At 38.3% G+C, this 13,220-nt stretch overlaps 1 protein-coding gene across 17 annotated transcripts in view; it reads right to left on the bottom strand.

The window, feature by feature from the left end:
- RHOT1 (ras homolog family member T1) overlaps nucleotides 1-13,220 on the bottom strand; it is a 122,580-nt gene that overhangs the window by 73,521 nt on the left and 35,839 nt on the right. For 16 of the 17 annotated variants that reach the window (XM_028498052.2, XM_028498053.2, XM_028498054.2 and 13 more), the window contains 5 exons: nucleotides 6,418-6,476; nucleotides 3,743-3,824; nucleotides 1,460-1,503; nucleotides 1,108-1,161; nucleotides 899-951 (listed from right to left, as the gene is read on the bottom strand). In XM_028498052.2, coding sequence (XP_028353853.1) covers nucleotides 899-951; nucleotides 1,108-1,161; nucleotides 1,460-1,503; nucleotides 3,743-3,824; nucleotides 6,418-6,476 — 292 coding nt within the window. Of the gene's footprint in view, nucleotides 1-898; nucleotides 952-1,107; nucleotides 1,162-1,459; nucleotides 1,504-3,742; nucleotides 3,825-6,417; nucleotides 6,477-10,395; nucleotides 10,465-13,220 lie in introns of all 17 variants that reach the window. The other variant, XM_024127651.3, reaches the window with a different exon arrangement.

Here is a 13,220-nt window from a genome sequence, read left to right as displayed (position 1 = left end):
CTGCCGATGCAGGGGACACGGGTTCGTGCCCCGGTCCGGGAAGATCCCACATGCCGCGGAGCGGCTGGGCCCGTGAGCCATGGCCGCTGAGTCTGCGTGTCCGGAGCCTGTGCTCCGCAACGGGAGAGGCCACAGTGGTGAGAGGCCCGCGTACCGCAAAAAAAAAAAAAAATTTCTTTGAAAAAGACTCAAATGCTTCACAAATAACATGTTCAATTAAACAATACCACGAGAATGTTCTGTTTCCATTTAAAGCTCAAAACGTTTATACCTAGGACCACCAATCTGCTCAGAAAAAAACAGAATTTGCTTTTTCCCTATCATACATATATCTTCCAAAGAATGTCAAAGAAATCTCCCTGCATGAATTCCTAAATGAAGATCTCTATAAAGATTTTTAGAAAACTTATAAAGCACTTATACATGCATTATATTTCACTGGATTCTCAAAATAACCACATGTAGCCAAGAAAAGTATTACCCACTTACAGATGAGGAAACTAAGGCTCAATGAAGTTTTAAAGCTCATAAGAGGCCAAGCCAGATTTCCAAGGTCACTCATTTTCCTCCAAGTCCTGTGCTCTTACATATACCACATGGTGAGCAATCAATGACTTAGGGTATTGCCAATCCTCAAAAGGGCATCTCAAGAGAGAGGGCACATTATAGTACCAGAGCTCTATTTTCTGCTTTGCTCTCAAATATACGCGCTGCCTTGAATAATTCCTCCCAAAAAAGGTGTGAGTGTGTAAACAGACCTATAGATAAAGCACATATGGCAAACTGTTAACTAGTGGATCTAAGTGAACAGTTTACAGATGTTCATTGTACTATTTCTTGCAACTTTCCTCTAAGTTTGAAATTTTTCAATATACGAAGTTTGAGAGAAAAAAACTACCTGCTGTCTTTGTCTGTTCTTTCATTTATGAGAGGAATCCATCGACTTGTTACCTAAAATGAAAATTAACAAGAAATAAGCCACGATGAGGATCTTCTTTGAAAAATACTCTACCCTTGACCCCTAAAATTCTAAATTGAGGATCAATTTTAAAAGTGCCCCCACTGAAATTTAACAAAATATAGTGAAAAAATGTCATACATTCATACCTTATCAATAGAATGCTTGTTGTTAACAGCATAAACTATGCAGATAACATTAGCCTACAAGAAAAATTAACAAACTGATGTCATTTTAAAGTAACACAAAGGTAGCATTTAGTTACCAACTAGCTAATACATTTGGGCCAAAGAAAGAACAAAATTGGAAAACTAAAAAACTTAGCATGCCTCTAAGAGGAAAAGGTTCCAAAGGATTTACAGCAAAAATACATTCTCAAAGTCAGCAGTAACAATAAAGAACTGAAAAAGCCCTCTTGGTAAGTGAGAGAATGAAATGGTAGATACAGAATCATCACTGTTTTCCCACAAGAAAACCTAGAACTATTTTTTTTTAACTTACCTGTGATATTTCTTGATGAAGTTGTTCATCACTCTGTTCTGCTTCTATAAATGACAAAGTCAAAAATTTCTTTTCATATTTTAAACACTTTCATAAAAACAAATGGCCAAGCTAAAATCCATATGACACCCATCTAACATCCCTCAAAACATCCCTCACCCCTCATGTCATTGACATGGTGTAGTGCCAGACAAGTGGCAAAGACAAGGGCAAGCCAGAGAAAGCAGAGTTGAACTATGATAAGGAAGCTGGCTGGCACTGAGAGACAAGTCTACATGAAGATAACCCAGGCAAGGAAGAGTAGAAGGCATTGTGTGATAAATCTGGGCCGGCATCTGATCCAGAGTTGAGAAGGGACTGGGAAAAGAGATCAGAAACCCAAGCCAGAGTCAGAAGCCCAGACAAAGAGTCTATACACACAGGGTCAAAAAGCCAGGTGAGAATCTGGGCAATATAAGCTTAAAATCTAGACAGCAGATAGAAGTAATCTTAACCAGGCCTCAGAAGCAAAACTGGAGCATGATAATGAGTCAAGAATTCCCGGGGGACTTCCCTGGTGGTCCACTGAGTAAGACTCAGCACTCCCAATGCAGGGGGCCCAGGTTCGATCCCTGGTTGGGGAACTAGATCCCGCATGCATGCCCCAACTAAGAGTTCACGTGCCGCAACTAAGAAGCCCTCATGCCTTAACTAAAAGATCCCAAGTGTCACAACTAAGATCCCAAGTGCCACAACTAAGACCCGGCGCAGCCAAAAATAAATAAATATTTTTTTAAAAAAAATTCCCTCGCTGGCCCATATCTCTGGCTAGAACTGGTCTCAATGGGTGGATATGCCTATAATCCCACAGGTGCAGGGGATAGGTGCAATATATAGCTAGAATGGAGAAGTAAACAAATGAAGACCAAATCAATTATTGACATATTAATTTAGATCACTTTACGTTAACTGTTTCCCCCCAAAATGCATGTCATTTCTGACATACAAACTAATATCACAAATGAGTACACGGTATTTCAATTTATGCTAAAAAATTGGCCATATTTTAAATATCTTCTCAAATGTTGAGTAATCAACAGGTTAAGGCCTCAATTCTAATACTAAAGTGAATCTAAGTATGTGGCTACACATATTGAAAAAGAATAATTCTGTAAATAAAGCTAGTTATGAGACCGATTGTAGCAGAAAACATCCAACTCCCCTCAGCTTCTAGTACAGTGCTGTCCAAGAGAAATATGATACAAGCCATACATGAAATTTTAAATTTTTTAGTAGTCACCTTAAACAAAGTAAAAAGGAACAGTAAAATGACTTTTTAATTTAACCTAAAATAACAAAAATATTAAAATTTCAATATGTAATCAATAGAAAAATTATTAATGAGATATCATACATTCCTTTTTTCATACTGTCTTCTAAATCCACTTATATTTTATACTTAGAGCACATTTCAATTTAGACCAGACACATTTTAAGTGTTCAACAGTCATATGTATCAGACTGCAAAGTATTTCACTTTTGGAATATATAGAATACCAGTCAGCAAAACAAAGTATTACTAATGTAGTTATACCCATTTAAAAAAATAGATTTCATTTTTTAGAGCAGTTTTAGGTTCATAGCAAAACTGAGTGGAAAGTACAGAGATTTCCCATATACCTCCTGCCTTCATATGTAGCTTCCACCAGTATCAACATCTCTCATCAGAGTGGTACACCTGTTACAACTCCCCTTTCTTTCCAAAAGAAGTCCCAGAACAAAGTAAAATAATTTAATGACTAAAAAGTAAAGTAGTAGTGTGTAGAAAAACTTTACACTATTAAAAGCAATATAGATGTGCTTCCATTATCATATACTGTAAGCAAGATGATAAATGTTTTAGCTTTTTTTTTTTTTAGGACAAAGTCTGACAAATTAAAGAACAAATTTAGAACTCAAAAAATTTTCAAATTAGAACTCTTTCTACATCATCAGAGCATGCCTGAATGTCTGATAACAAAATCAACACCAAACTTCTCTCTGCAAACATGCAAATTCAAGGAGGCTATCATTTGTCTGGTCATTTGCCATCCCTCCTTCTTTTTCATTATTACAGAACCAACTTAGTAAATTAGGGACAGAGAACTGCTATTCGTGGGGTGTGGGGTAAGACAAAAATAGTAAATGATCATTTACTGCAAGAGAAAAGGAACACCCCTCCTAAAACATTTTTTAAAGCTCAGTTAAGTACCTTTTTAAGGACTATTAACTCTACAGCTTCACCTACAAGAAGACATTCACTACCTGAGTAATCTACAATGTGCGTTGGAACTCTCTCAGGGGTGACATCAGCTGGAATGGTGATTTCTTCTGCCCGGGGAGGAACCTTCATTTGCAAACAAATATAAAAAAGGAAAAACCTTTGAAAATTATCAATCAAACCTGTTAACAGATTATGTAAATTTATCCATATATTAGCCCCTTTTGCCAATACTTATCTTTACAAGTATTTACTGTACTTTTAAATGCTTACTTTTATGCTTTACCACAGATGAAAATATTTATGAAAACTATATGATAAAACACTTTTTAAAAAAAAAACATGCACATTTATACCTGTGTGGGCACAGGACATATTAAGGATACTTCAGCTCCTAAATTAATTCGGTGATTCAAAATTAGTTTTTTTTTTTTTGCGGTACGAGGGCTTCTCACTGTTGTGGCCTCTCCCGTTGCGGAGCACAGGCTCCGGACACGCAGGCTCAGCAGCCATGGCTCACGGGCCTAGCCGCTCCGAGGCATGTGGGATCTTCCCGGACCAGGGCTTGAACCCGTATCCCCTGCATCAGCAGGCGGACTCTCAACCACTGTGCCACCAGGGAAGCCCCAAAATTAGATTTTTAAAATGTAGTTTTCATTCTATTTTGTTGAAGGCTTAAGATACTCTGCAAATGAAGACCTATGTTAATCTAAAACAATCCTCAAATAAATTAATAAATTATCAAAATTCATTTCTTCTAGAAGATAACTGGCTACACAAGCCTTATGCTTAATGACCCTATTACTTAGAAAAACTCCTTATCCACGCCCAAAAGGACTATGCTAAAATGACAATTCTGGACTTCCTTGGTGGCGAAGTGGTTAAGAATCCACCTGCCAATGCAGGGGACACGGGTTCAAGCCCTGGTCTGGGAAGATCCCACATGCCATGGAACAACTTAGCCCGTGCACCACAACTACTGAGCCTGAGCTCTAGAACCCGTGAGCCACAACTACTGAGCCTGCGTGCCACGACTGCTGAAGCCCGCGTGCCTAGAGCCCATGCTCCGCAACAAGAGAAGCCACCACAATGAGAAGCCCGCGTATCACAACGAAGAGTAGCCCCCACTGGCCGCAACTAGAGAAAAGCCTGCACGCAGCAACGAAGACCCAACACAGCCAACAATATAAATAAATAAATAAATAAACTTATAAAAGAATTAAATAAAAAATAAATAAATAAATAAAATAAAATGACAATTCTAAACTAAGTTAAACTATCACAGAAAACTTTTAGGTATTATAACCTGAGTGATCCTAATTAACGTTACTGATTCCACACACCACATATGAAAATACACTCCATTTTACAAATTAAGCTATGATTTATTTAACTATCTTATTTAAGAGAAAAAAAAGCAAAAGAAACAATGAGTGGGACTTCCCTGGTGGCGCAGTGGTTAAGAATCCGCCTGCCAGTGCAGGGGACACAGGTTCGAGCCCTGGTCCGGGAAGATCCCACATGCCGCGGAGCAACTAAGCCCGTGTGCTGCAACTACTGAGCCTACTCTCTAGAGCCCGCGAGCCACAACTACTGAGCCCGAGTGCCACAACTACTGAAGCCCGCGTGCCTAGAGCCCATGCTCTGAAACAAGAGAAGCCACTCAATGAGAAGCCCACGAACCGCAATGAAGAGTAGCCCCGCTCGCCACAACTAGAGAAGGTCCGCACGCAGCAACAAAGACCCAAGGCGGCCAAAAATAAAAATAAATAAATTAAAAAAAAAACCAAAAACGAAACAATGAGTGGTCACATGGCAGTTGTAATTTTTGAAATAATTATCACGTAATACATCAAATTCCTCTCTAAACAGCAAAATTGCACAGATATTCCTAATTAAACAGGAGTAAAGAAATGATCAATGCAAACCGAGGCACTAATAATACCTACTATGTGAAGAAAGAAAATAAAAAGAAATAATTTTCATCCCTTTTGCATTGATCCCATTCCTCATAACAATATCTTAACTTTACATAAGGCCTTAGCCAACAGTCCCCCATACTGGAACTTCCAAAATGTAATAAATAAATACATTGCCAGCAATAACAAAACCACCTAACTTTTGGTGACGCTCTATTATTACTAAGCTTATCTCATTTGAGATCCATAACAATCCTTTGAGGTAGGCAAAGGTGGAATGAATTAGATTTTTTATTTGTAAAATGATGCAGGTGGATAATATTTGAGGTTTCCAAATATGTGTGTCAGAATCCTAGTGGTTCTAATGCCTCAAAGACTGGGGAGTGTCAGATGGAAGGCAGGCAGGGAGCCAGACCTTTTACCCTTACTTCAACTAAAGGAATATTCCATCTGTTCTATATTTTGGGCTTATGAAAAACATTAAGAGAGGATGATACAGCTTAGATATCTCTAACATCCCTTTCAGCTCCCATTTTGCAGATGAGGCAACTAAGGCACAGAGCTGACAAATGTCCTAGCCAAGATCAGAAGAAAGAAACACAAAGGCCTTAGTGAACTCAGAACTAGTTTGACTCTTTCTCCTACACTATATTTCAGAGATGTCTTGTAAAAACTACCACAAGCCTTTCTAAAAGTCATAACTATCAGAAAGAAACCACATGCGAAAATGTACTCTATTTAACTCAATTTTGATAAAATTTAAAAAATTTTAAATATAGTTAAGAAATCAAAATGTTTACCTCTTCTGGGAATTCTTCACTGACCAGAGACATAATCAGTGATGTCTTCCCAACTCTAGCTGTGAAAAGAAGAAAGAATTACTTTAATAAAGTATTTAGATTCTACATAACCTCAAATTTAGCAACCACACGGGAAAGTCTGTTATTTGTTACCTAAAATCAGAGGCATCCAAATTAGCATGTTTTACTACAATACTTAAATTATATCTTTTTCTTCTGCTTAGTAAAGTTACACATATTCATTGTTTAAAACAAAAAATTACCAAAATATATAAAAGTAAAAATCTCCCATAGAATCCCCCATTGTTTAATATATGTAGTCTCCCAGATTTTCTGACACTTATATTTAACATAATAATAATTTACCACAGTAGAATCAGAGTATTTATACTATTTTGCAATCTTCCTTTATCACTTAATTACGTATTTGGGCAGTATTCCATGTCAATATTTTTAAATCTCCTGGGAGGGGGAAAGGGAAGGTTATTATTTAATAAATATAGCATTTTCGTTGGGGATGAAGAAAAAGTTTTAGATGTAGAAAGTGGTGATGGTTATACAACACTGCGAACACATTTAATGCGCTTGAACTGTACACTTACCAAAGGTTAAAATGTTTAATATTGTCTTGTATAGTTTATCACAATTTTAAAAAATAGCAATAGTGCACTTTATATTAACATTTAAAAAGCTTCCTACATTATTTTTTGATAGCTGTATAAGAATCCATTGTATGATGTCATAATTTATTAACGTAATTTCCTAACAATGAATAGTATTCAAGTTGTCACTTTTATAAACAATGCTGCAATAAGTATTTTTACAGGATAAATTCCTAGTAGTGGAACTCAAGTTAGCATGCATGATCTTTTTTGTTTTAATAGACATTGTTAAATTAGCTCCAAAAAAGAATAAACTAATTTACATCCTCACCAATAGAAAAGCAGAGTGTCTATTTCTTTATATCTTTACCTCATTTCTTTTTCAGGGTATCATATTTAAAGGGTTAGTAAGAGCAGAGATACTTTCCTGCTACATTTTCTAACCTAGCAATTTTTTTTAATGCACAAACTTAAATTCTTAATCTTCTTTCTAAAAACTGACTTTCATTCCCATCATCTTCTGATAATATAATTACTATTGCTAGATATTCAAATGCTTATCAACTAAATCCTCTTGTGATTCTAGAGGAAAACAGTCCACTGTCTTATACAGTCCACCTGCCTGTTAATCTCTGCCGTAATAGAAAATTATAGTTTTCAAAAGTCAAGTCTAAATATAAAAGAACTGGAAAATGTTAAAGTTAAGGAAAGTCACATTCTTTTTCTAAATGACTAAAAGAAAGGGTGACTAAAAATACAAGTCAAAGGACTTCCCTGGTGGTGCAGTGGTTATGAATCCACCTGCCAATGCAGGGGACACGGGTTCGAGCCCTGGTCTGGGAAGATCCCACATGCTGCGGAGCAACTAAGCCTGTGTGCCACAACTACTGAGCCTGTGCTCTAGAGCTCGCAAGCCACAACTATTGAGCCCGCGTGCCACAACTACTCAAGTCCACGCGCCTAAAGCCCGTGCTCTGCAACAAGAGAAACCACCGCAATGAGAAGCCCGCACACCGCTACGAAGAGTAGCCCCCGCTTGCCGCAACTAGAGAAAGCCTGAGCGCAGCAGCAAAGACCCAACATAGCCAAAAATAAATAAAATAAATAAATTTATTTAAAAAAAATACAAGTCAAGTCTCTGGAAAAATGATGACTGGCTAGAAAAGAGAGCACTGGTCAAAACAACTTAGAGGGTGTGCTGCAAACAAGCGGGTGCTGCAGATGGAGGGCAGATCAGATGGTTAACACGTGTCCTCTAGCTCTGACTTCTTCAGTCTTTTCAACTTGTGTAAGAAGGCTTGGGCCTTCTTCAAGTGGCTGACAATAACATAACATCTCCCTGAGTCAGGGAATCAGGAGCCCATCATCACAGAACTGCTATAACCTAGTTATTGAAGGCAGCTTATCCAGCTCCCCACAAAAATTTCAGATGAAGAGCTAAGGGACCCAGCCACAGTGATTTTCTCATGGTCTCGCTAAGAGAATAACCCATCTCCTGATAGCTAAGCAGTGTTCTTTCTCTTTCTTATGCCAGACATTAAAAATTATTATTGGGGCTTCCCTGGTGGCGCAGTGGTTGCGCGTCCGCCTGCCGATGCAGGGGAACCGGGTTCGCGCCCCGGTATGGGAGGATCCCACATGCCGCGGAGCGGCTGGGCCCGTGAGCCATGGCCGCTGAGCCTGCGTGTCCGGAGCCTGTGCTCCGCAACGGGAGAGGCCACAACAGAGGAAGGCCCGCATACCACAAAAAAACAAACAACAACAAAAAAAAAACAAAAATTATTATTAACACAAGTTAGTAATACAGAAAAGGAATGGTGACCACAAAAGTCAGGAAGCACCCCATACACAAATACTGCGTAAGTTAATTAAAATATTCAGATTCATTGGTGACTAATCCATCAACTCTGGCTCAATTTTTTTTAAAATTTATATTCAGAAAATTTCAGACTTGCATAAAAATTGCAAAAATAATTCAAAGGAGTCATGTCTATCCTTCAATCAAATTCCCCACATGTTGAACAACACAAGTGTGAACTGTGTGGGTCCACTTTGACACAGATTTTGTTTTTTCAATTGCAAATACTATACAATCTGCAGATCTCTGATGCGGAATCACAGCTACAGAGGAACACAGTAAACAGTGGGCCAGCTGTAAGTTATACAGAGATTTTCAACTGCACAGAGGGTCAGTACCCCTAACCCCTGCTTTGTTCAAAGGTCAAATGTAGTTATCTTAAAATGGGCCAAGCCACCGTCCTCTTATTCCAGATACTTAAAACAACAAACCTTTTAGAAGATCCAATGCCTGTACAATACCTGTGACCTTTGAACTTCTGGGCCTTTCTGGCCCTAGGAGAGATGTCTGCTTTTTCCCTGGTTATCTCCAAAATCCTACAACTATCACCAGCACAGATGTTCCCAGAAACTTTTCCATTTCTGAAGAACTCTCCTGGATATCTTATACAGCTGACCCTTGAACAACACGGGGGTTAGGAGTGCTAACACACGCACAGTTGAAAATAGTGTTACTTATAGTCGGCCTTCTGTATCAGTGATCTGTATCCTCACCCCTGGATTCAAGCAACTGCGGATTGTGTAGTACTGTAGTATTTACTATTGAAAAACATCAGCAGATAAGTGGCCCTGCAAAGTTCCAACCCATGTTGTTCAAAGGTCAACTGTACATGTCTACAATGTTATCCTTGATCTACTAAGTTAGGAATGGGAAAAAATGAATCATATACTCAATAATCAGATACTCAGTCGGATACTCAATAACTCAATGCTCCTTGGTAACTAAAACAAGTCCCACTGTTGGTCCTTGAGAAATCTGCCTACCTTAATACCCTGACTCTTCTTCCGATACCCTGATAATCCCCTTTTTAGAATTACCTTTTAAAAATTTTATTTGTATCCTACCACTCAAAGGCCCTCACCAGTTTCAGAAGAAACCTACCTTTGAATCCTTAACTCAAAATGTTAAACAAAATCTTCAAAATTCAGTCAATCAACAATATCAAAAAGCCTATTAGTTTCCAAGACAGCAAAGGACTTGTTTCTCCTTATTCACCATCACTCAGGATCCCTTAGCAAAATGCAGGTCTTCAACAGGTGTACTGTGTTACCTTTAAAGCTCCCCCTCACCATAAGCTTTAAAATGCATCCATTCTTCCGCATCTCTCTTCTGAAAACTCATTACAACAACCCTTTTCTTGGTCATAGTCCCTTTTCTGCTTTTCTCATGGACCCTCTGTATCCCCAGTGATATTTTCAGAAGAGAAAACCAATATTCTGAGGAAACTCAAATTTCTTCACAGCTCAGCTCCTCAGGGCAGTTCTGGCTACCTGCAGCCACTCCTGCCAAAGCACAGACCTGTCACCATGTCCATTCCAACAGGGCAGGCCTCAGAGACAGGAAAGGAAACGGCTTGGAGACGAGGCACTGTAAAGACGGCAACAATTAAAGAGCTTTACTTATGCTGAATCATACAGACTTACAAGACAGCAATACCAAAGAGTGGGGATAATTAATTTACTTGTATGATACCACCTTTCAAAGTGTGACATTTCTACGCATTCGTATCCTGCCTTATTTGTTAAAGAATGAGGCAATTTAGCACTCACTAAAATAAAACAATCCCATCTAGTTTCTGAAGTAATTGTACAATAAAAGCCCTTTTAAAAAAATCAAAGAACATGAATCTCTTCCACATAAAAATCCAAGAGTGATTTCCTTTTTTAAAACAAGTTCAAAATTAGAGCAAGAGAGAGAGATTACAGTGAATTTGGGAGAAAATGAATGAGCATGTTTTCATTAGTACCATTTTGGGTTTCCTTTTGGAAGAGCAGTGAAATGATAGCTGCTTTAACTAATAAAGGATTATACAGATGTGATTTAGTTTCAAAATGCTTTCGTGAGGGACTTCCTTGGTGGCGCAGTGGTTAAGAATCCGCCTGCCAATGCAGGCGACACGGGTTCGAGCCCTGGTCCGGGAAGATCCCACATGCCGTGGAGCAACTAAGCCCAGGCGCCACAACTACTGAGCTTGCATTCTAGAGCCCGCGAGCCACAACTACTGAGCCTGCGTGCTGCATGCAACTACTGAAGCCCACGCACCTAGAGCCCGTGCTCCGCAACAAGAGAAGCCACCACAATAAGAAGCCCACACACTGCAACAAAGAATAGCCCCCTGCTCACCGCAACTAGAGAAAGCCCACGTGTAGCAAGGAAGACCCAACAGATCCAAAAATAAATAAAATAAATAACTTAAAAAAAAAAAATTTAACCAAAAAAAAAATGCTTTGGTGACTCTAAACTAGGGCTTTTTTTGCTTCTCTTAAGGCCTACCCACCTAACCTTGAGTGAGACTATCAAAGAAATAATGAAGCAGCAGGTTTAAAATTAAAGTTAAAATAGGCCACTTTCAAGCTAATTTTAATTGAGAAAATAAATGAATGCCTTGAAGGAAAAAATTTTAGAATATTAAAAATTTAAAACTCTTTAAATAAGCCTATAATCAAAAAGTTTCCTTATGGGAATCCCCCGGCTGTCCAGTGGTTAGGGCTCCATGCTTTCACTGCTGAGGGCCCAGGTTCGATCCCTGGTCAGGGAGCTAAGATCCTGCAACCCGCAAATCTCTTATGACAATGGCAGATGAGTATAAGCGCTGCATATTTTTAACTACTCCAGAAAATAAAAATTATTTCCATAAAGGAACAATATCCCAAGCTCTTCTCTAATTATTGTACCAATTAAATTTTATATTTAATATAATATATACTATAAATATTTTATATAGTACAATTTTATGATAGACAATTAAATTTAATAATTATATATAATATAAACATTTTAATATAAATATTAATACGGGGGACAAAAAAATTATCCTTTGTTAGCCAGACATCTGATGGTCTCTATTTCCTCTATTTTGCCTGAGAAATAGTAAGTGATCTATAAAAATTAAAAGCATGGCCCCAATTATCCCCAAGGACAGAAGGTCTTCTGATTCAGTTCAACACAACATGCTACAGTTCTGTCTGAAACCCCATGCTTCTAAGTAGGTCATCCATGGGAAGCATAATTCATCACTATAGAACAAATTATCTAGATTTATCCCGGCTAAAAATTTGTCTTTTCATCACATCTTTTGAACATCTAGTTCTAAATGACAGCAAATTCTTAATATTCATGAAGCAGAAGTAATATTCCCTGGTTCCAATTGCCACCCTACCAGCCATATTGGCTATTTTTCTTGGTAACAAACACCCCATGCTTCAAGTAGCAAAGGGACCTACTCCTCATTTTTATCTGCTTCTTTATTAAGAAGGCTTGTTGGCTCTTCCTAATTTATTGTAATTAGAATACACAGGGAGGAAGAGAGTAGCTATGAAGTTGTATTTTTAACTGGAAAATTTTAGCATTTGGGGAAATAGCTGAGCATTGTTCCAAAGGAAAATTTCATCAACCACATGCAGACAATGCGGGCTGCAGAAGGACAAATGCTGTGGTCTATCCCTCTCCTTCAAACTACGTCAACACTAGTGCCCAACTGGTGCCGGCAGAGCAGAAAAGACAGCAGAGAACAGCAGAAAAGACAGCAGAGAACATATGTAAGGATGATGTAGAAGAGACTCTCTATATGAATAGAATAGGCTACGTAGAATGGACTTTCTATGGCCAATCACCCAGATATTATCACCCAGGTGATAGTAGGTACCATACTGCGTTGCGTTATCTATCACCAGACACAGTATAATTGAAACTGGAGCAGTTTAATCTTCAAATATCATTCTAACAAAGACCAGAATGGAGAGCAATATGGCTTTAAAAAGACCATAGAAAGTTTTTCTCCAAAATGCTAGCTTATTCCTGAAGTCTCTTTGACTCTTATACCTAAAGAATCTTTCTCTAACTCCTTTAAACCTCCAAGATGGCCTCTGGTGGTTCAAGAAGCTGACCTCTTTTGGCAAGGACTATAATTCCTGGCAGCCAAGACATGAACTAGACATGGCATTGCCATTATAAGTCACTGGTCTACTTCACTGCCAGAACACAGGAATCTCCCCAGCAAAATAAAGCTAAGACCATGGAACAAGAGACTGGATGAATGCTGCCCCTTCAAATCCTAACAATAACCACATCAGACCAGATTTTTTTTTTTTTTTTTTTTTTTTTTTTTTTTTTTTTTTTTTTTT

Source organism: Physeter macrocephalus, chromosome 14 (genome assembly GCF_002837175.3).
Source record: "Physeter macrocephalus isolate SW-GA chromosome 14, ASM283717v5, whole genome shotgun sequence".
Taxonomy (NCBI): Eukaryota; Metazoa; Chordata; class Mammalia; order Artiodactyla; family Physeteridae; genus Physeter; species Physeter macrocephalus.
The sequence above is the reverse complement of the archived record's forward strand: the minus strand, read 5'-3'. Positions and strand labels throughout refer to the sequence as shown.